General features: G+C 40.7%; 4 protein-coding genes across 10 annotated transcripts; 2 read left to right on the top strand and 2 right to left on the bottom strand.

The window, feature by feature from the left end:
- Positions 1-1791: 1791 nt before the first annotated feature.
- LOC132798866 (solute carrier organic anion transporter family member 2B1) lies at positions 1792-12977 on the bottom strand. Of its 3 annotated transcripts, none has more exons than XM_060810862.1 (5): positions 12854-12977; positions 6303-6491; positions 5074-5230; positions 3713-5010; positions 1792-2806 (listed from the first exon to the last, which is right to left on the bottom strand). In XM_060810862.1, the coding sequence occupies exons 3-5, from the start codon at positions 5124-5126 to the stop codon at positions 2055-2057; spliced, it is 2103 nt and encodes a 700-aa protein (XP_060666845.1). In that variant the 5' UTR covers positions 5127-5230; positions 6303-6491; positions 12854-12977; the 3' UTR covers positions 1792-2054. The 3 variants fall into 3 exon arrangements, with proteins under 3 accessions (XP_060666845.1, XP_060666844.1, XP_060666846.1); XM_060810861.1 differs by lacking the exon at positions 12854-12977 and adding an exon at positions 6563-6772; XM_060810863.1 differs by lacking the exon at positions 6303-6491 and having other exon boundaries at positions 12854-12944.
- On the top strand, positions 7278-9070 carry LOC132798869 (V-type proton ATPase subunit S1). Its single transcript, XM_060810871.1, has 5 exons — positions 7278-7447; positions 7520-7628; positions 7681-7915; positions 7973-8554; positions 8605-9070. The coding sequence occupies exons 1-5, from the start codon at positions 7344-7346 to the stop codon at positions 8823-8825; spliced, it is 1251 nt and encodes a 416-aa protein (XP_060666854.1). The 5' UTR covers positions 7278-7343; the 3' UTR covers positions 8826-9070.
- Positions 9265-14637, top strand: LOC132798867 (solute carrier organic anion transporter family member 4C1). Of its 2 annotated transcripts, none has more exons than XM_060810866.1 (8): positions 9265-9412; positions 11137-11461; positions 12255-12493; positions 12554-12812; positions 12876-13493; positions 13554-13614; positions 13673-14394; positions 14459-14637. In XM_060810866.1, exons 2-8 carry the CDS (start codon positions 11248-11250, stop codon positions 14635-14637), a joined length of 2292 nt encoding a protein of 763 aa, XP_060666849.1. In that variant the 5' UTR covers positions 9265-9412; positions 11137-11247. The 2 variants fall into 2 exon arrangements, with proteins under 2 accessions (XP_060666849.1, XP_060666847.1); XM_060810864.1 differs by having other exon boundaries at positions 9265-9468.
- A 2023-nt stretch (positions 14638-16660) lies between these two features.
- On the bottom strand, positions 16661-22682 carry LOC132798868 (eukaryotic peptide chain release factor GTP-binding subunit ERF3A). Of its 4 annotated transcripts, none has more exons than XM_060810868.1 (8): positions 22145-22682; positions 21595-22088; positions 19013-19201; positions 18186-18955; positions 18042-18128; positions 17800-17976; positions 17557-17725; positions 16661-17496 (listed from the first exon to the last, which is right to left on the bottom strand). In XM_060810868.1, exons 2-8 carry the CDS (start codon positions 22067-22069, stop codon positions 17453-17455), a joined length of 1911 nt encoding a protein of 636 aa, XP_060666851.1. In that variant the 5' UTR covers positions 22070-22088; positions 22145-22682; the 3' UTR covers positions 16661-17452. The 4 variants fall into 4 exon arrangements, with proteins under 4 accessions (XP_060666851.1, XP_060666852.1, XP_060666850.1 ...); XM_060810869.1 differs by having other exon boundaries at positions 22427-22682; XM_060810867.1 differs by having other exon boundaries at positions 21595-22682.
- Positions 22683-22712: the final 30 nt, after the last annotated feature.

Here is a 22712-nt window from a genome sequence, read left to right as displayed (position 1 = left end):
TGATTTAGACGCGTTAAGTATCTTTTTTAAGTCTAACTATTAATTTATTAATTAGTTTGTAAGCGATCAACAAAAAAGATTAAAACAAATAAATCAAATGCAAAACATATATATTAAACTAAAGGAAACAATACAATTATAATAAAAACCAAACAAAAATCCAAAACAATCAATCGTTTTTATTCCTGGGACTTCGACAAAGGACATTCGTTTTTTTTTAGCCATAATTCATTCAAGGATCTACTTTTTTGCAATCAGACATCAAGTACTATCGATTCATATTGAAGGTTTTCAAGATAATTGGAAAAAAAATTACTTTCAATTTTTTCTTTGGCACTCGACTGAAAAATTTCATGTTGGATTCTTAGATGGATTTTAAATGCCAGTCGCTAGATTTGGTCCTTGCGATCTTGAACATATTTGTCCTTTGCAAATGCGCAAGGATATGGCCGAATTATGACTGATTTTGTATTGGCTACAAAATTGTATGGCTGCTCCTAAAAGTATGCAATAAAAACGAAAAATGTTTACACAATATTTGTTTTTTAGCCATAACTCAGCCAATTCTCAAGGATATGTCAAGGACTTACCTTTTTATAATCAACGTGAACAAAACTATCGATTGGCAATCAAGGATTTTAAGGATTTTTCAAAAGAAAAATTTTCAAATTTTTTCAAGGGGTAGGCATGGAAAAAATGGCGAAATCTTGGAAAATCAGCCGTATCTCTACCATTTGAAGGACGATCGGCATGTCCTTTGGCACAAGGATATCTCTTATCGATACAAACTGAGTGGCATAATCAAAAGGACGAATATCCTTGAATCAACAAAGTTACAAGGACTTTTTTGAATACAGAAAATAGCGTATATCTCGGCCATATCCTGTCGGATCCTTGCGAGTCCCATGTCAAATGAGAGATATTGATGAGACCTACCATCCTGCCAAAGGACATTCCAATCGTCCTTGCGGTTCTCGAGATATCCTAGAATTTGCAAATTTTACCATTTCCTCATAAGCCGCGGCCGAAAAAATTCCAAGTGTTGGATTCTTAGATGACCCCATATTTTTTTGATGCCAATCGATAGAGTTGATCCTTACGATCCCAGCAAAACATGTCCTTTGAAAATGCGCAAGGATATGGCGGAGTTATGACTGATTTTGTATTGCATTAAATGCTTTGTATGGCTGCCCCTTAAAGTATGCAATAAAAAACAAATAATGAGCATACATTTTTCGTTTTTTAGCTATAACTCGGTCAAATCCTTAAGGATCTGGTAAGGACATACCTTTTTGTAATCAGAGTAACGAGGACTATCGATTGGCATTTAAGGATTTTAAGGATCTCTTAAGAAAAAAGAGTTCAAATTTTTTCAAGGGGGAGGCATAGAAAAAATGGCAAAATCTTGGAAAATCCGCTGTATCTCGGCCATTTGAAGGGCGATCGAAATGTCCTTTGGCACAAGGATAACTCTTATACATATAAACCGATTGACACCATCAAAAGGACGAATATCCTTACACGAGCCGAAATGCAAGAACTTTTTCGAATACAAAAAATAGCGCATATCTCCGCCATATCCTGTCGGATCCTTGCGAGTCCTGTGTCAAACGAAGTATATTGACGAGGACTATCATCCCGCCAAAGGACATCCAAATCGTCCTAGCGGTTCTTGAGTTATCCTTGATTTTGTGATTTCGACTAGTTTTTTAACCAAAAAACTGCGATCCTGAATTAATTTCCTTTTTCATTCTAGATAGTGCCCAAAAGATTAAAAAGGACGAATTTGTGTATTTTGTTTCGGTATTTATTCATTGTTATTCGCTTATGATTATGATGAATTGTGTATTTGGTATTTAAGTGCTAGTTCTTTGCAGGATATCTTATTACAGGGTATTTTAAAGTGCAGCACTTGTGGATAATGACATGGAAAATAATGCTGACATACTCGTTATGCTATAAATAATCAAATGTTAATGCTACGAATACAAAACGCGTTCAATTAAAGACTAACAATCGAAAGTAAGAAAAATAAAACAATTTGTGAAAAGTCCTTAAAAATCTGTTTCAGGACTTTGTGGCCTGAAATCCAGTTCCTCGGGTTGATTTGCAGACGTAGTCGAAGCTGCAGTTGCCTTTGGTTGCGGAGAAACGACGTTGACGTTGCCAGGCACATCGTGACCTGGTGACTCTGGTTGCTCCGCATGCGGCTGGGCAGGATTAAAGGACTTGAGGGTGCCCAGCTGAGTGCGCACATCGGTTTCCGAAAGATGATGCAATGGCACATTGGCGGGCACGGCCAGACGCTTGGGACTGGTGCTGCCATCGACAGGCTTGCGCTTGTCGGGAGGAAAGACAACCTGAGCGTAGGTGACGCCGCTGCCATTCGGTTCAACGATGCTTTGGTTACCGGAGGAGTCGGTCAATGAACTGGGATGCCGGAATACGGTTGCTTCGGGACGCAGCTCCAGAGCCTGCGGTGCATCACGACGTTGCATGGGTGAGTTGGAAGCTGCTGTTGTTGCTGTTTCAGGGCTGCCGCCTCTGGCCATTGTCGAGACAGGAGCAGAGTGCGAGGGGGTGTCCTCATGTGGCACCGGAGCATACAGCGAGGGGGTGTAGTTATTGTCCGTTACCTTGCAGTTGTAGAGGTTGAGACCCTTGGCAAAGATGAAGACCAGCACGTCAAAGAAGACGGCCACCAAGATGAGACTGGCTGTCAGGATGTCCAGGATGTTGCCGTGCTTGGGCGTCTCGCGCAGCAGGCAGCGCTCGTAGTTGGGTGCCCAGTAGACGCAGGTGGTGCCTGTCGAGAAAATAGAGAGCAGAGCATGATGTAAAAGCAATTATGTAACGAGATGCAGCTGTTGCTCAAGGATGGAATAAGATAAAGTTAGCAGGCTTCCTTTCAGGACGATTAGATAACGTTTGGTAAGGAATTATGCAATTTAAAAAGGGGACAAACAAGGAGCATACATTGAGTTCAGTTAAAGGAGGCAATAAAGGAGAATGTAGAAGGGAATATAGGAGAGAAATTAAGTGGAAGGAAGAACAAGGTATAAATCACTTTAAGGCAAAAAGTATGAGGAATTTGAATCTATGCTGAATTCCGCATAGAGTTTACGTTAAAAGGACATCTACTCTCTAGAATCCTTAAGTATATTCTTCAATTGAATTCAATTTAGAGTTCACTTTAAAAGAACATCTACACTCTTTCCTTAAGCTTTTTCCATTAATTGAATTCCATTTATGCTTCTAACTGATCAACTTGAAAATTGAAAAAATTTAGGTTACAAAAAGAGGCAATTGAATGAAAGATATTAGCTACTTTAAAGTTGAGTCTAGGATACTTTAAAGATGGAAGTGAAAAAGTTACAAAATGAGCTAATTGCAATAAAGAAATTAGCCACTTTAAAGTTGAGTCTAGGATACTTTAAATATGCAAGTTAAAAAGCTGCCAAAAGAGGTAATTGAATTAAATAAATGATCTACTTTAAAGTTGATTTTAGGCAAGTTAAAAGATAGAAGTTAAGCCCTTACAAAAAGAGGCAATTGAAATAAATAAATGATCTACTTTTTAAGAGAGCAAGGATTACAATCAGATGTCTAATTTGTTTACGATGTTTGGAGCAATTCAGAGATTGTTTACGCATACAACAAACCCTTAAATCGCTACCCAACTATCGATTATTAAAGTTATATCTTCACTTACGTGTCACAAGATCGTAGCTGAGATGCGCTGGCACATAAGCAAAGAGTCCGACCAGCATCAGCTCAAAGCCAAGAGCCAAAGTCTTATCCTGTGGCAGCACCGCCCGCAACGTGATCAACGTCTTGCCAATGGCGCTCATGCCTACCATAAAGGCAGCCGAGATGCTGAGCACCTGGAAGATGATGATCTTGCTCTGGCAAGCGGCAGCGCTGCAGGCGCCAGCCGTGGCCCTCGAAGTGCCAGCGACGTTGGTTGTCTGATCTCCCATGCAGCTGCATCCTTCGTACAAACTGAAGCTGTTGATGGTGGACTTCTGAGTACACCCAGCGTAGCAGGGTGAGAAGTAAGTAACCGTGCTATTCTCCGGACAAACAGGCATGAAGGCAGTCGGTGTGCAGAGGCATTGACTGGCACAATAAGGTTGCGTGAGCTTGCCTCCAACCACTCCAGCAACTGGTCCTACATCGCAGCTGATGAAGATGTAGGCCACAAAGATGGCAACCAGTTTGAGTCCCAGACTAATGTTGATGCCCGTGATGGTGCGTGCCGAGAGCTGCGCCTTGGAGATGATTAAACCGGCGACAATCATGCCCATGGCCATGACGGGTGGTCGAAGGAAGAAGGAGACAAAGGAGGAGCGCCATTCCTGGGCGAGACCATCCTGCTCGTTGTAGGGCAGAAAGAAGCGACTCTGCAAATAGGTCTCCTCCTGCAGCGTGTAGTTGAGCACACCGCTCTGCAGAAACATGATGCTCATCAGATTCACCATGAGCAGCCGATTGGAGAAGAGACGCTTCAGCGATGGCCAAAAGTTCGTGTCATCCATGTAAGTGGAGAACTGGCTGCCAAAGCCGCGCAAATTCGTCTGCTCCATAATCCGCTGAGCTGCCTGGTGTATCACTGTCTTGGGCAGTCGCTTGGGGAAGAGTCCAAGCAACACGGCACCCACAAAAATACACGGCGCCAAGATAATCCAGCCCAGCCACCAGCCAACATTCGTCAATCCCACGCCGAGCACCAGAAATGAGCCAATCTGCTGTCCAAACGCTCTGGCAGCGAGGATGACGCCAATCACAGCTGGACTGTCCTGGGACAACGAATTGTCATCGATGTAGCTCACTCCTAGTGTGTAATAGGCCAACGAGCCCATGCCCAAGGCAAGCTGGAGCACAAAGAGCATGGCCAGCGTCAAGGTGCTGCTTTGCTCCTCGGTCAGTGTCAGCTTCTGGAACTGTGCCAGCGATGTGGAGCACAGATTGGCATCCACCAAGGCATCCTGCGCCTTGACGCCATCGGCACTAAATAGAGAAAGGTTAGAAGGTTAAACTTTGTTACAGTTTTAAAACTCTTTTCTTACTTACAAGTTCATAATCGAGGGTATCACGGCAATGACGCAGGTCACAGACTGTAGCATCAGCGTGCCAACGAGCCATTTGATGGGATGATAGACATCTGCCCAGTAGGCAAAGGCCAATGCAAACACAGCCTGGAAGAGACCGCTGCTCACCAGCAGCCAATCTGTAGAAAGAGAAATGATTTTCGATTAAAATAGAGAATAAGTATTAATAAGAAATAAGGAATGGAAATAAAAGCAAAAAGAATAATAATTAATAAGGCATAAGGAATGGAAATTAAAAAAGCAAGTGTCACCAATAAGAACTAAACAGGAATAAAGATTATTATTCACAGTGAAAGCAGCAGTTGAGCGAATGGAAAACACATCCTTTTATACATAATGAAGATTGGCTGAAAATAATTTAGTAAAACTTGCTACACTTTAAACTTTCGCTCCTGTGAGCTTCTACTCTTAAAAGCTGATACAAGGCGTATACTTGATATATTAGTATACATCTTTAAAATTAGTATTTAAATACATATTTGACTTCTCCTTCTGTATTTCTGATCCATTTGCAATGCAATAAATCAAACTTTATAAACATTTGCATATTTCAGGTACATTTTGAAGTGTTTTGTTTAAGGATACATCCTTAAAATCTATTTATAATCTCGTTTTAAGCAAAAGTTAATCTAATATATGTGTGCATATGATATAAAAAGCTTTTGCCTGAATAACAATTCAGTTAAATTCATATATGCAGACGGATAACAGGACAGCTCAGGACGAATAACAAGGCATTCAAAACAACTGCAGTAAATGTCACTTATATTTTTCAAATCTTAAACAAACATTGTCTGTCAATCAGTCAGTCAATCACTCCATCATTCAGCATCGGCAGAGAGTGGTACAAAAGGCAGACTACGCGTAATTCTGAGTAATCGTAACTGTAAACGTGTTGGACAACTTCGATCAAAATGTGGCCAATTGTTGTTATGATTACACATTTTGAAATCCAGCCATAACACACACGTACACAAACGCACACACACCATTATATCTGATGACGAATACGCACACACTCTCACAGCATAATAAACAATATCGCAAAACTGATAAAGCATTCGTTCTATCTGGAAAACCTCAGCCCCATTCGACGACCATTGAGGCCAACACCTACCACACACAACTACACAGCAAATTCCCATTTTTTGCGATAAGTTCGTGTTGTTTTTGTGTGTGTGGCTTACTCACCGACTAGGAGAGGATTGTAGCCATACTGGAAGGCGGCCTGTTTGGCCGAGACCCGGAAATACAATTCGCAAGCTCCCTGCAGCAGACCGGAACTGAGGAGCACTATGATGAAGGTGCGTAGGCGGGCGTATTTCTGGCAGGCGGGGCCACGACACCAGCCCAATCCGATGATGCCACAATCGACGCTATCTGCGAAGAAGCAAATGCGAGAGATTAATACACTTCAATTCTACGAAAAAAAAAACATTTAAAAAACGCACCATCTGGAATATTATTGGCATTCACTGCTATTTGTGACATGTCTGAATTTCGCGTATTTTGCGCCATTTCGTAATTAGTTTATTCGAAATTCGATAATTTGATTAATTCGTTTTACGGTTCGTATACTTAATGCGCACACTGTTATCACTTATTTAGTTTCATATTCGCGCGACTATTCGATGCGATTGTCGTTTATATACTGAATACAGGTGATGGAGCGCTATTCTGTGAGCGCACCTTGCGTTTTTTTGATAAGCATTCTCCAGCTATCTTATCGCTATATCCCATTCCCTTTTTTCCGCTACGTGATTTCAACATTATTGCTTGCTTTCGCACTGCAACATGTGGCCAAGTAAGTCAGTTAAACAGCGAGCAACATGTTCCAAAGAGCGCTCGGCTGCTTAGCAACATCTTTCAAAGCACGACGACACCTCTAATGTTGACAGCGGCAGTTGAATCTCTTGTGCACGCAACATGTTGCTAAGCTTGTGTACATCTGCAACACGCGATCAGTTGCTGACTGCTACACGAGGCTAGACTTATGCAGCTACCTGACAAAAAGCTAACAGCTATGCATTTGGAATTCACTAGGATTCGTTCGCTTAACAATAAAAACAAAATGGAGGTTTGCATATTAATGTGGAGAAAGCAATATAAAATGGAAAAGCAAGAAAAAACTTAACAAGCTTTGTAAAATACAACATATAAAAAAAAAGTCAAACTATTTTTAATAAACATTGTGTTTACTTGCAGTCCGAAAATAAAGTCACAACCTTTCTCATGTTTTTGAGCATGCGTTTAATTAACTTTTTGCTAATTCTAGGCGCTTTTGTTGCAGCAGAATTGCCGGTAACACCGCCAGCCATAATTTGGGGCGTTAAATTGTGAGTGAATTTGCAGAGGAACACTAATTACTTGCCACTAAAATAACAAAAACTTTTGCATGCTGCACGCAGACCCAAATCACGGAGTATTTTTGAATATGTGAGCCCGGAAACGCTTGTGGAAATGCTGCAGCCAAAGGAGGCGACTCCACGTATGATAATTGCATACTTTGCGAACGACGTAAGTGACATTTGCAACTTCAATTCCAAGTATAACTGCATTCTGGTTGCAGCTAACTTCAAAGGACTTTAGCTGCCTGGAACTCGATTGTTTTCCCTTTCTGCGTCAGGTGAAGCCTTTCAACTACTACAGCCAAGTGCATCAACCCTTGGCTGCTCTAAAAACATTCGCTGAGCTGCGCAATCGGACTTTAATCTGGGATAGTGCAACATCGTTGCTTCAAACAACCTGTGTGCCTCATGAGATACACATCTTTAACTTTACGGATGGCCAATTAAACAAACATGGTATGTAACAAAGCCATTGGATTTCCTTAATTAAAATTGGAATTCCTCTCTTAACAGATAGCTTTATGAAATCCATTTCGGAGCGGCTTAAAGACTGTCCACTTGTGCAAATCTACACAGCTCACTTTGAGGAATTCGAAGCACAACAGCGACGTCGCAATCGAGATGCTAGCAAAAAGAATCGCCAGGAATTGATGCGAACTGTGGAACCAACCGCAAGCCAACGTCCTCAAGAGGCAAAAGTGTTGCGTAACTTGATGGCCGTTGTCTCCATCCAGAAGATCATGTTTGCCGAGGCGATACAACGCGGCCAGATCATGAACTTCAAACGCACCCAAGTCGAGATCTTAGACAGCAGCGAAGCACCACTGAAATTGACACTGGCCGATGCCAGCAACATTCTAAAAGGATACGTTGTGGAAATTGCCACTTCGATGGGTCCGCTGGCCATCGATGTGTTGCCTGTTTCGGGCAATTGGCACATTTGGCGCATGCACTTCTACAAACAACATTTTAAAGCTCGCGATCTGTTGTTCTATGGCAGAAAGTTTAGCTTCTGCTGTCACGAAATGAATCTTTACTCCGAGCAGGGTTCTAGCCTCACATTCTCCATGTTTTACATGGATGTCGAGATGGATCGTGAGTTAACTTTTTTAAATTATACTTGAAGTTAATCAATTATTTCGCAGCAAATGAATTTACACCGATGGATTTGGACTATGTGGCAAAGAGCTGTTGGCTTTGCCAGAATTTCCTCACACCAAGCGTCACTCAGATTCTGTTTGCTATAGTCTTATTGCTGATCATATTGGGTGTCGGTTTGTCCATGCTCCTCAGCATAGGACGACCCAAGAAATTCCCCTCCTCCAATGAGCCAGAGCTCTATGTGAAGGGTTATGCCGAGCGATAAACTGCTGAAGCTGACCTCGTTGCATCGCAATAAACATAGCTGCTAATTCACTTACAAATCTAATCACGAGAGCTGAAAACTGAGCTGAACTAAGTCGAGCACAAAGACGGGGACGGACAAGAGGAGAACATTAATAGTAATAGTGTCATTGTCGCATTTTGTTATTGTTATGTTATTGCTGTTGCTGCTTGATGCACAGTTGCACTCTTGTTCGAATAAACCGCGCTTCTTCGCTGTGCACGAAATATGATTTGATTTGAATTGCACGTGGGTCCTCAGCGTACAACGCGGCGTATGAGTAACGCTCACAATCGCTCTCCCGTATTTACAGCGCGTATATTTTGGTGATAATGATAATAGCGTATTATCGAGCCACAATTATCGCAAAGGTCTACAGCGACACTATCACCTGCCGGCCAACTCATTTCACAAAATTCAAAGCCAACAGTTTGATACGCGCCACGCGGCTGCACGGTTCTCAGTTCGGTTCCCAATTCGGTTTCAATTCGCATTAGCAAATCCTCCATTTAAGCAGATTGCCCCGCGGCAAAGGAGCTGAACTGAGCCAACTTCCAATTATATTTAAAGTGCGTTCGAGTACCGATAAGATTAATCGCATTTGGCGCTCACCTTGTGATAAAATGTAAATAATATTCTTGAAGCTAAACAAAATAGTCACAAAAATAGTATCGCATTGAGTTGCCGAAGGTGAAGTGGCAAACAAATATCCTGAATCGATTAAAGAGCAATTTAAAGACACAATTAAACACAACAAATTCAATTAGTTAAAAGATTAATACCAAATCAAATTAGACTGTTTTTTTAGTAATATCAATTAATTTACAAATTTAAGAGTTGCCGAAGGTGAAGTGGCAAACAAATATCCTGAATCGATTAAAGAGCAATTTGTTAGACACATTTAAACACAACAAATTCAATTAGTTAAACAATGAATTATAAATAAAGTCAGTCTCATTTATAGCTACAGCTTTAAAATGAATTAATTTTCAAATTTAATTCAAATATAATTCAACTGTTTCTACTACAAAATCAATTAGTTTCCAAATGGTTAAATAATCGTTGAGGTAATGAGTTCTTTTATGTAGAACTTGGCTATCTAATATCTCAATCAAACCATAAAAAATTCATAGGAAAATATTGGAATACAAATAATTTATAGCATATATAATAGCTAAATAACCGTATGGCGGTAAATCAGGAACACTTCACAAAGATAACTATTATTTCCAGGTTTACTTAGTCAATAAAACAAACACTGACTGATTGCTCGACCTCTTTACTGAAAGTATGCTTCGGATTAAGTGATAATAGTGTGTTATTGTCGATAAACTGATCATAGGTTATGACAAGATTAGTTTGAAAGCTCAAACAACAGAAACGAAATCATATATGACAAAACTGTTCTATAACTAATTAAATGTTAACAAGGCAAATTTAACAAAACTTGAAGAAACCCCATAAAATTTGACCTAGCATAACTAGCGAAAATGATTATGCGAACAATGAAATTTATACTTGTTGACTTTATAAATTTATGACCAAAGTTAATCTTTCTTATTGTAAGCTGTCCATTTGCTGGTCACTTTTGTGTAGTAAGTTCATTCCAAGAATTATTTTACGCTCTCCACTTGAGATTGGGTTATTAGTATACTACAGCAAAAAGTAATCATAGTGATTGTTATTAATTCCTATTGAAAACAGGGTAAAACATAGTCGAACTGCTCGAGTATTGAACTGTCCAATGCGTCGTATACTCGATTAAGGGAACTCTACGTTTTGCGATAAGATAAAGCCTTGTTACCAGACAGTCTAACATATATATTCGTATTGTGGATCGTCAATTGCTCTGCCCTTAGTTGAGGAGTTTCTCAAAGACGCCCAAGATTGACTCGGCACGAGGTCAACACTCAGCATTAGTTGGCGATTTTGATTAGTTGGTGAAAAACAAATTAGTGAGTACCGCAGATCACTTTATGAGCTCACACTCACCTGCAATAAATGGCCAATGCTGAGGGCTTATCTAATCGCCAGCACCGGTGCTAATATGATCCTCAAGAGTCGCCTAGGCTAATCAATGTACTACTAAGAATTCGTGTATCGAACCATTTAAATTTTTATGCGACCCACTTTGAAGTGGAGAAGAGAGTCATCGTTAAGCGACTATTTTTTGAGATCGTTTATATCGTTGTTGTCCAAGGAGAAGTTCATGATGCAATCAGGCGTCATATATCTGTAATAGCTTCGATATTTTTTCTTTTCCCTTCATTTTGTTTCTATTTTATTTTTGCAGCTATAAATTCTCCTTGCTGTTAATCTTATCTTAGAGCGCGACATGCTCAAGTGCAGCCACTGAACAGACAAACTATTTGCAAACACAAAGAAAAGAAAACAAATATTCAACATGCCAGAGTTGAGGCGGAAGGATCCGCCATCGGAGCTCTACCTTTGTGGCCTGGGCAATTGGCATCCAGCTTGGCTGCAGAAATATGCCACAACCAAGACCTTCATCGCTGTTTATGGATTGTTGGGCACCATCCAAGCCATGTCCTACATGTACTTCATGGTGACACTGACCACCTTGGAGAGGCGCTTCAAGATAACCAGCCAGACAACAGGTGAGTTAAGGAAACGATTTCCGACTGATTGATAGCTTACAATCAATCAATTCTTACGATTCGAATCATACTCTATAAATGTAACTCGCTTTTCCATGCATAGAAATTACGCAGTTTTGATAGCAGTTGAGTTCAATTCAAAAGGAATGTAACAAGAACCTATTTCATGAATGACAAAACATTTCTTATCACTCAAAAAAGAAGAAATCTAGAAAATACAATCAAGAATTTAAAATGTTGGACACTTTTAGAATGCAATGATAGACATTGAAACAGATCTTTTTGTATAAGAATTTAATATAGATTGAAAAATCAAAGCTTATTAATTCATTTACCAATGAGCTTTCATATTTAATTTAGAAATTTAATTTAATATACTTTAGTATAGAAATTAAACATCAAAAATCAATAAAAGCTGAATTAATGAGCCTTGATGTTTTATTTCTAAATGAATTTCTACTAAACATCATATCAACAAAACTCATAAATTTGTGACAAAATTCTGCATCGAAATAAGTTGCAACAAATTTAAAACAAATCAAATTTAATTCAAGAGGTGGATGTAAATTATCTAGGATATTCATTTGGGATACTTAATTTGAAGTTGAAAATACTTTTTCAATCACACAAAATTGAAGCCTTATTTACTGCGAGTTCAATAGTTTAATTATCAATAAGAATATGACGAGTTTCAACTTTGCTAATAATGTAACTGAATAATAATTGTAAAAGTGACAAACAAGTTGGAGAACCTATTCATAGAAGTGTCTAATTTATACTTTCTAACTTGCAGGCATTGTTCTAAGTGGCAATGAGATATCACAGATATTGTTGTCGCTGATCTTGTCCTACATCGGCGGTCAACGCAATCGCCCTCGCTGGATAGCTTGGGGTATTGCCATCTGTGGCTTGTCCTGCTTTATTTTAGTGCTGCCGCACTTTATCTACGGCGCAGGCGAAGATGTCCTGATGTTGACCCAAGAGTACCAAGATGCACTACAGAATGCAACGACCTACAATTTTACACTGGCCGTAAGTCGGGAATAACCAAACAACATTCTACATGGAATCTAATTCTATTTGCATTCGCAGAAGGACAACGCTCTCAGGAGCCAAGCGGGGCAACTGTGCGGCATGGAAAACACGCAACCAGATTGCGACACGCTCTTTAACTATGTGCCCCTCGTGCTGATCTTCTGCTCCCAGTTTGTGCTGGGCATTGGCAACACAATGTACTATGCTCTGGGTCAGACATACTTGGATGACAACACTAAACGGACGAATACCCCACTCATGTTGTCCATTGCGATGGCTTTGCGCATGATTGGACCGGCAGTTGGTTTTCTTATTGGTAAGTGAAATCCCCTCAAAATAATGGAAATGCTCACTCACCTGATTGTTCCTTCCTTTCTAGGCTTTTTGTCACTCAACACTTTCATTGATCCGACTAAAACACCGCTGATCGATGACAAGGATCCACGCTGGCTGGGCGCCTGGTGGCTTGGCTGGGTTATCCTGGGCACATTGATGTGCCTGCTTTCCGGTTTGATTGCACTCTTCCCCAAGCAGCTGCCCAAACAAAACACTGATGCGGAGAAACACAATTCACACTTGCCGCACGTTCTGCGCACTGAGGAACTTCGACGTGAGGAGGGTCTCTCACTGACCAGTCGCTCCTCATCGAATGCTGCACTGGATCACGTTGTTGCTGGCGCCAACGCGGATCTGCCCAAGCTGAAGGACTTTCCACGTGCTCTGATGCGTTTGCTGCGCAACAAGCTGCTCATGTTCAACATCATTGCTGGCGTCTTCTTCATTCTGAGCGCATCGGGCTTCATGACTTTCCTCAGCAAGTACATGGAGGTGATGTTCCACAAGTCGGCACAAAAGGCCACCATTATTGTGGGTCCCGCTTCGATTCTGGGCATGGTGGTTGGTGTCATCACCTCGGGTCTGGTGCTGACCAAGAAGAAGCCGGCGGTCAGCAAAGTGCTCATGTGGAACATTTTCGTGGGATTGGTCTACATTTGCGGTACGTTTGATGGGACTTTACTCTGAAGTGAGCATCATTTAATCTTGTTTCGTTCTGCAGGTCAAATTGCCTATGCTTTCCTCTATTGTCCCGACTCTGTGTCCATAGCTCATGTGGGCAAGTAAGTAAACCCCCAGGCAGCACCTTAAACTGTAATAAATAATGAATTCATTATTCAGATTCAACTTGACCACCAACTGCAATGCAAATTGCGGCTGCGAAGGCGTCGCCTACTCACCGGTTTGCCACGTGGAGAGCGACACCACCTATTTCTCTGCCTGCCATGCCGGCTGCAGTAACTGGGATTCCGAGACGAAGGTCTACGACAACTGCACCTGCCTCACCGAATCGTTGACTGTGCTCCCAAAGTTTGTAACCGCTGAGCGTCTGGTGCAAGGCTTCGATACAACACCCATACCGGATGATAGACTCGACTTTGGCAGTGGCAGCAGACCGTTGACAGCTGGCGAGAATCTCGATCTTAGTGACGTGCCTTTGCTTGACGATGATTATTCTGCAAACTTTGACGATGACTTGCTGTCGAGAAGTAAACGTGCCATAGCCAAACTCGTCCTGGAGCCGGGTGTTTGCATGAAGGGCTGCAGCACGGCATTCTGGACGTTCTCGCTCACCTCGATGATCATCAATTGGATCGGCTGCTCTGGTCGCATTGGCACCATCTTGGTCAACTATCGTGCCGTGTCCACGGAGGACAAATCGTTTGCCCAGGGTCTGGCATTGATGATGATCAGTTTGTTTGCTCTCATTCCGGGTCCCATTATCTTTGGCCGCATCATTGACTCCACTTGCCTGGTGTGGACCCAGACTTGCAATGGCACTGGCAACTGTCAGCTTCATGACCAAACCAGATTCCGTTACTCGGTGAACTTTGTGTCCGTCTGTAAGTTGAGAAAAGCAATTGAAATATCTTTTTGAATTATCTCTATAACGTATACTTCCGTTAGTTCTCACCTTCATGGGCGTGTTCTTTGATTGGCTGGTGTGGTATTATGGCCGGGATCTGGATCTCTATGGCGACAAGGAGACGAAGCGCATCGAGGAAGCCAACAGACGTGATCAGCCCATTACGCCGCTGTTGGCCAGGAAGACAGAGAATGCGGATCGCAAATACTCAATTTCCTAGATACTGGAAGCGGTTGGATTCCTCCAATCTCCAATCCACCTTCAACCTCTACAGCCATATGTACAAACATCTCGCAGTTGTGTACTGGAAGAGTAATGTTCATATTATGATTGTTATAAAATCATGTATCTTGTTAGCAATCTTAATTTTAATTGTCTAAATAATAAGATGAATTTATGTATATGTATAAATTGTTTACCAAATAAAAAATAAAATAAATTTTAAATCTAATCGCAATTTACCTGTGGTTCCATCGTGAACTTCCAATACGAACAATTCTGAACTGGAAACAACAATAATGTTAGTTGCAAATATTTTTTTGGAAATCTTAATTTTAATTTTACAAATAATAATAACATAAATTTTTAAATCAAAATTGTTTATCAATAAAAAACGAAAAATATAATCTTATCTCTTTACTTGTTGTGGTTCCAGCGTGAACTTTCTTTGCAATTGTTCGTTCATTTCGTTCGATATACATTTATCGATAAATACTACATGATTCCGTTGAGTGCTTGCTTGTTTGAATGAACAATTTAAAAATGTACAAAACAATATATGAATTAAATATAAATATAAAATAGTAATTACAAAATATACTTTTACTTAAAAGTCTTTCGTATGTTGGTTCGTTTTGGTTTTCATCTTTTTATTTTTCTTTTCGCTTTTTATTGATAAAAAATGTTCAAATTTATACGGATCTTGTTTTTTGTTTGCTTTTTTTGTCAATATGTATACATACATGTATAATAATAATACATTTTATGTTGTATAAATATTCCCGTTTTTTGTCTATATAATTTCTATTATTTCGTTTGTATCTATTTCATACAATTTTATATTATTCATTTATCAGTTGCATAGTTCTTTTGTTTTTTTTTCGTATTATATATTTTATGTATGTATATTCATTTTAGTAAGTGTTTTGAGAAACATTTAAATATCATCATCATCATGTATAACTGTCGGAGAGATTTTAACAATTGTATTTTCATTATTTCTTTTGATCGCCTTTTGTTAAATAGAATGCGCGGAAAGCAGCGTTAAAAAGCAGGTTTCTTGTTAAATAGAGTTTAGCTTTTGTGTTTCGATTTTACAGACATTCTTTAAGTTAATTCAATTAACTCAAATATATGGGCGACTGTTTAACTTAGTTGTGTTTAGTGTGTTTAATCTTCGAACGTTATATATTGTGTGTGTGTGTGTTTTAAAATGTAAATGGTAACAACTTTGAATTCAACTTTTAAATTACTGATTTATATTAGATGCGCAAGTGTGAAGAGATTTAAAAATTAAAATATCGCAGGGTTTTTGAAATTAAAAACGGATTGAAAACATATACAAACAGTTATCTGGTCGATGAGAGCTCATAATGTGAGTAGCTGAAACCGTCTTGGCGTCTTGGTCCTGAATATGAAGAAAATTATAAAAATACATTTGTGTTTATACTTATAAATCAAAATGAACTTTTGAATTTAAGCATACATCAAATAGGATACATAATGTGGATTTTTTTTCTTTGCATAGAAAGAGCAAAAAAGGCATTCTTTATTTCGGTTCATAATTGGTTCGTTTTTGTTTTGTTTTTTTGTTTTAATGCGGTTGTTGCCTTGAATTAACTAAATTAATTATACAAGAAATGTAATATATGTTCATAAAATCAAATCAGTGTCGTGAAGCAGCAAAAATAAAATTGTTTATATCGAACATTAGAATTTAATATTAACAATTAGAAATTAAGTTATTGATTTCCGCTTACTATTTTCATACACATTTTACCAGTTTCATCATTTTGAGCTAACAATTTAACCAAAACGTCTTCCAATTTATGCTTAAAATTAATATAAAGCGATTCTTTTTTCGTTGAAGAATATATATAGTAGAATTAAATCGTAATATTACTGACATAAACATCATCATCTCCCGTTTATAAGCGGCGCGTAACAAAATCAAAGGCAGAGAAGCAAAAACATATCATTAGGGCGGGGGGAGTTCGCAGGGAAATCATGGGAGCGCGGGGGGAGGAGGATTGACAACTATTTATCGTTTACGTTTTGTTTTTGTATAAATATAAAAATTGTTTAGCTTGCAGCTTTTAGTTTTAAAAAATTCACGACTCGCATACTATATGTTTTTTTGCTTACAAGTTACAAGTAATAAACTGATCTCTGCAGCTGATGCTCAATGTCCTTGAGTTGGCCACAACACAAGCCAAAACAATTCCCAATTACGTGGTGCTCATTGAATAAACGTAATCATAAACCGACAATATCTCTCTTTCACTCATACATATTGCATGTATGTATATATAAATAGTACATCTTTGTTTGTTAATTTTCCATGATTTAGTTATACATAATATAGTTTGTTTATATTCATATATAATGCATTTCTGTTGCTCTCTTTCTCAATCGCTTCATGATTGATCAATCTCTCTTTTATCCACTATCTCTCTCTCTCCTTTTTTTGTTGTTGTCTCTCTACCGAACTATATTTCTCACGTTTTGCTTCGATTTCTATCTTAGATACTTGCTATAAACCTTCTCTAATCAATTGCTATTGTTGTTTGTTTGTTGTTGTTGTTCTGCATACGTAATAATGTTTGTGGAGAAAGTAAAGTAACTTAATTGTTGTGTGAGCTGAGTGTGTAATTAAGTGTGTGTGTCAATTCTGTGAAGAAAGCGTGGCGTTGGCGGTTGGCGTTATTTTCATTTCTGTCGTCTGGCATACGTTGTTGAATGGTGCAGTTGTTGTTGTTGTTGATGCTATAAAGCCGCAGTGAAAGGCGGGGCGCTCGAATATAGCTTGGCTCAATTTATTCGATCACCTTGAGTACCTTGCCGATGGCAATAGTTTTATCTATAAGAAACGATATTTTACATTAGTTTGATTCAAAACTGATTCGAGTTGAATACTCACTTTCATCTCGCAGCGTAAAGCGGCCCATTTGGGGGAATAGCTTAAACTGTTCAAGGCAAATCATTCCGTAGCATTCAATGCGCATTATTGCGACCTGATCCTGTTTAACGAATCGTGGACGTGTTTTTGATTTCTCACCAGTCTTTTTGTCGACCAAACAGATGAGTGCCTGCCAAATATATAGAGAGAGAAGCACTTCAATAAGAGTTCCAAAACAAGATAAATGAGCATTCGAGTAATTACCTTCACCGTTACTTCTTCGGCGGCACAATGTATGTGCATGACGGCCGAGTAGCCCGCACAGATAATTGATTTGTGTTCTAAAATTACGACCTGAGCATCAAAGACTTTGCCCGTTTTGATGGGATTGGTGGCATCACAGAGCACAAAACCGGGCGAAACATCCTCCTCTTCGATGCCCTATTTAAGAGAATAAGATTCGATTGTTATTGATTCAATCTTAACAGATATATTGATACACATACTTTCAGCTTGATCTTGACATTCTCGCCAGGACCCACAGATGTCACTTCATAATCATCTGAAAACAGTTGATCCACGGCAACTTGCGTCTGCAAAGAACCATTACATGAGGACTTATTTTCATTATAAGCGATTTGAGAACTTACCCGATTTGGCATCACGAGCAAGTTTTGACCTTTGCGCGCCATACCAGACTCCACTTTGCCCATGACTACTGTGCCCATGTCCTTGTATTTGTCCACAATGGGCATGATGAAGGGGCCGTCTGTTTTGCGATTAAGCGAGGGCAGCTCATCGATGAACGGTATGAAGGCAGGCCCTCTGTACCAGGTGCACAGCGTCTCTGGCACCTGATCCTTAAGGCCATAGCCGCTGAGACCCGAGCAAGGCATAAAGGTAAGATCCTTGGCTGGATTGAAGCCCAGCTTCTTGAGGTATGGTAGTATCTTGTCTTTGCATTCGTTGTATCGCCCCTGATCCCAATTCACCGTTGGATCATCCATTTTATTGACCAGCACGACCAAATGCTTAACGCCCGCCGTCTTGGCCAACATCGCATGCTCGCGCGTCTGTCCACCTCGATCGAAGCCCGTCTCGAATTCGCCCTTTCGCGCTGAAATGACGAGCACTGCGAGATCTGCTTGCGCCGCACCACCAATCATGTTTGGCACAAAGCTCTTGTGTCCTGGCGCATCCAGAATGGTGAAATGCTTGCGATCTGTTTCGAAAAAGGCGCGTCCCACTTCCACAGTTTTGCCCTTGTCGCGCTCCTCTTGGTTTGTGTCCAACGCCCACGAAAGATACCAACTCTCACGGGACTTTTCGCGTGCCTCTCGCTCATATTTCTCCAGAGTACGTTTGTCCACCATGCCCGTCAAGGACATGATCTGACCACCAATTGTTGATTTACCAGCATCTAAAAGAAGAGAGTCCATTTAGTAGGGATCTTTAGATATATTTGAAGAGAACTTACCAACATGTCCAATGAACACAACGTTGACATGCTCGCGCTTGCTTCTGTTTTCCTCCACCTTGACGACCTTTTTCTTTGAGACCTTCGGCGTGGCTTCGCCCTCCGTGAATTCAGTGTCCTCGGCCTCCTCATCTTCGGGTGTTATGATCGCATCCTCCTCCACATCCCAGCTGTCAGCAGGATCGGTTTCTACGACAATGCAAATAAATCTCATATGAATAAAAGAATTTTCCTTATCGTGAATGGTGACTCAACATGCAAAACTGGTATCTGTGTAACTTGCAATCTACATGCATAAAGTATGCAAATCATCAAGCATATGAAGACATACTATAAACAATACAATATGTATGTAAAGTATCTAATGACTACGCAAGCATTTTCAGATTGATACTTGAAGCACGCGGTATGTTGTTGGCAACACTTCTGTGTTGACACATCGCATGAAATTGCACAAATATTATCAATTATGATCCCCTCCCGTTGAACAACAAACAAAAAGTTCTTATCATTTATTGCCAACTTGACGAAATTGAATACAGCTAGTTATTTCCCCTTTTTCCCGCTGCATAAATCGATAACGAAAAGCGGAACACAGCGGATAATAGCATATCGGACTATGAAGTGTTATCGTCATCACTAGTTTTAAAGTTTGCGTGCTTTGAATCGACAATTCAAATCGGATCCTTACTGCGGGTTATCGATATCCCTGGTTTGCAAGTAATCGTCAACGTGTTATTTGTTTTTGTGCAATTCTGATATGATTATCGTGCGTGGTGTAAGAGAAAGACGAGGAAAATGAGGGGGAAAGTGAAGAATGAATGGATGGAAGTATTCATAATTAACGCCTCGTTGGCTAAATGAGTGAGTCATTGACACTCGGCATCAACGTGCTAAACGTGCATTTGAGTTGCTAGTAAAATTCCAGGGAACACTTGCCAGGCCGCCACGAGGCAGTTGTTGTTGGCGAAGAGGGGAGACGAAGAGACAGGTCATTAGCAGAAGCACAAACAACACCAATACCCACATACACACACACAAACGTATGCACACAGCACTCGCGCCTTCAAAATTATGTTGGCTCTATGCGGAGGAGCGAGCGAAAGAGTTGTATGCATGTAATTTTAGTTTTACACTTGTATGTGTGTTTGTATTGTATAGTATTTGTGAGCCGCAACTCGATAGCTGCAGTTAAAACTAGTCAAATCTGGCCACACACACAAAATTATGTTCGTTCACTCTGCGCGCGCAGATTATTTCATTTTGGTCGAGACGTTTACTAACTTTTGTGTATTTTCTTTGAGTAAATGTAACGACCACCACCGCCTCCGCCTTTCCGAAACATATTTGTGTGAATTGAAATGAGAAAATAACAGCCGAAATTCAAAAGAAAATAATTTAACGGACAGCGCGTTTCTTCTGCAAGCGTTTTCAGCCGTCGGCGCGCAAAGCGGAAAAAAAGCAGCTAACACAAACGACGACGGGCAAAAAAATCCACACAAAAAATATAAATTCACATTACTAGACGCTCATTCGCTGCTCATGCTGCTTGTCGACGTCGCGCTGCTGCCGCTGCTGCTGCAAGCAGGCGACTAACATTCAAAATCAAGTTGAAAGCGGTTCAAACCACCGCACACAGCACGGAACACGGAGCGACGACTGCCATTTGGGCCACAACAACAGAGCCAGCAACAGTCGCAGTCACCGATAAAAACAACAACAGCAACTGGCTTGCGCCTGGCAACGAGCAAAAGCAAAAACAAATATAACGCCAACGTATGCGTGTTGGTGTTGATGTGCGTGTGTTGGTTTGCTTACTTTGCTTCAATGGGCCATGTGACGACGAGTAAACGAGCGAACGTTCGCTAGCGAGTGCGCTCCACACAACTTCGTGAACCAGCAAGAACCGCTTTCGAGTTATGCGAGACAACAACGATCAACGAACGAGACGCCGAACGTCAAGAGTCATAGCAGCGAGCTATTGCTGAGGTACAACAGTGCAAGTAACGATGATTGCTAAACGATTAATATGTTTAGCCAGCAATAACAATTTTACCCATCACCATTTACAAGTGAATGGCAAAATAAGTGTAACACAGTGTGAACAGCTGCGTTGATAATGAGCTCAAGACACACACACATGCAATACAGGTTAATGGATTGGGAAAGCGGACGGGGGGAAGCATAGCAAATGCAGTCGCATGCAAATAAATTGCCATTAACAAAAAAGAAAGATAGAAATAGACTATGCAGCCTTTAAGGTTATGTTACGCGATAAGCCTTTAACCTAAGGAGCAATTTTCGTTATTGCAGGTGAAATGAGCAACAAAACGAAGAATGACAGCGAACAAGGTGCTTGTCTTTGTTTTCGCACATCAAAAGAAAAAGCTAGACGCGTGACGTCACAAGAGCACAACACAGTAAAAGTTCAATGCGCCCAACACCACCAACAACAAGTTTTTCTAAACTACCCCCCAAAACACACACACACACAGCAATAACATATACGTGTGGGTGAGTGTTTATGTGTGCGTATTTGCTTTTTTTTTGTACGTGTGTATAAAGGGAGTTGTAATATTTACCATTGTTGGCTGTCACTTTGTCCGCTGCATTGATGTTCTCAATGGGCGGCAGCGCTGCCGCCGTTGCCGTCGAAGGCGTGGTTACTGGCGAACCTTGCGCTGGCGACGCCGAGTTCGATGCTGCTCCCGATGACGGCGCTGCTGCTGCAACGCCAGCGGAGGCGGCGGCATTTAATGCATTTGTGGAGCCAACGCTTCCCGTGGAATCGGGCGTTGTGGCAGGTGTGGCACTTCCCGAAACCGGCACCGATCCAGTTCCTGCTTCAGTTGCAGTGGCAACAGCCGCATTATCCACTGGAGTCGACTGCTGTTGTGACGACGGCGGCGGCGCATTGACGACGACAGCGGCAGCGGCGGCTGCAACAGCTGCGGCGCTGGCAGCGCTGCTGTAATTAAAGCTGGGCACAAATTCCACTGCATTCACATTCAGCTTGCTGAATTTTGTTGTAATTTCCGTGTTTTCCTGCGCGGCCATTGTTGTTGCTGTTGTTTGCCTGTTTCAAAATCTCTTTCAATTCTTTGTGGAAATTTTCACTGCATACGCACGCACACACTCACACACACAGAGGGCAACGCAGCACACTCACAAACACACTGCGACGACGACACACTTTCGCCCTCTTTCTTCTTCTTCCTCGCTGCTTCTTCACACACACAAACACAAACACGCGGTCTTGTCGTCGTTGTTTTATTTGTAGTTTGTTGGAGTAACGGGCAGGGGGCAGGGGACCAGCCTTTTAGATTAGTGATATATTTTGTTATTGTTTCAACGTCGTCGTCGCCAACTTAAAAACTTTGCTACTTTTTTTACTTGCCACTTTTCTTCACTCACTTCACTGTCTGGCAGTACGACACAATTATGATGTTGTGTGTGTGTGACGAACAAAACTTTTCACACGCTCAACACCGTTTTTATCCTCTGCAACAACACTTGTCGCTGCTTAATTTCTGCTCATGCACAGTTGTAAATTGACTGACCAACAAAAACAAATTTGTTTGTGCGGTAGAAATTTGCGAATTGATGCAAATTCTAACAAAAAATTTTACACGTTTCACCGCCACGCGTTGCCAAAGCCAGGGATGGAGACTATCGATAAGTTTTTCTTATCGATGCAAAC

Source organism: Drosophila nasuta, chromosome 2L (assembly GCF_023558535.2).
Source record: "Drosophila nasuta strain 15112-1781.00 chromosome 2L, ASM2355853v1, whole genome shotgun sequence".
Classification (NCBI taxonomy): domain Eukaryota; kingdom Metazoa; phylum Arthropoda; class Insecta; order Diptera; family Drosophilidae; genus Drosophila; species Drosophila nasuta.
The sequence above is the reverse complement of the archived record's forward strand: the minus strand, read 5'-3'. Positions and strand labels throughout refer to the sequence as shown.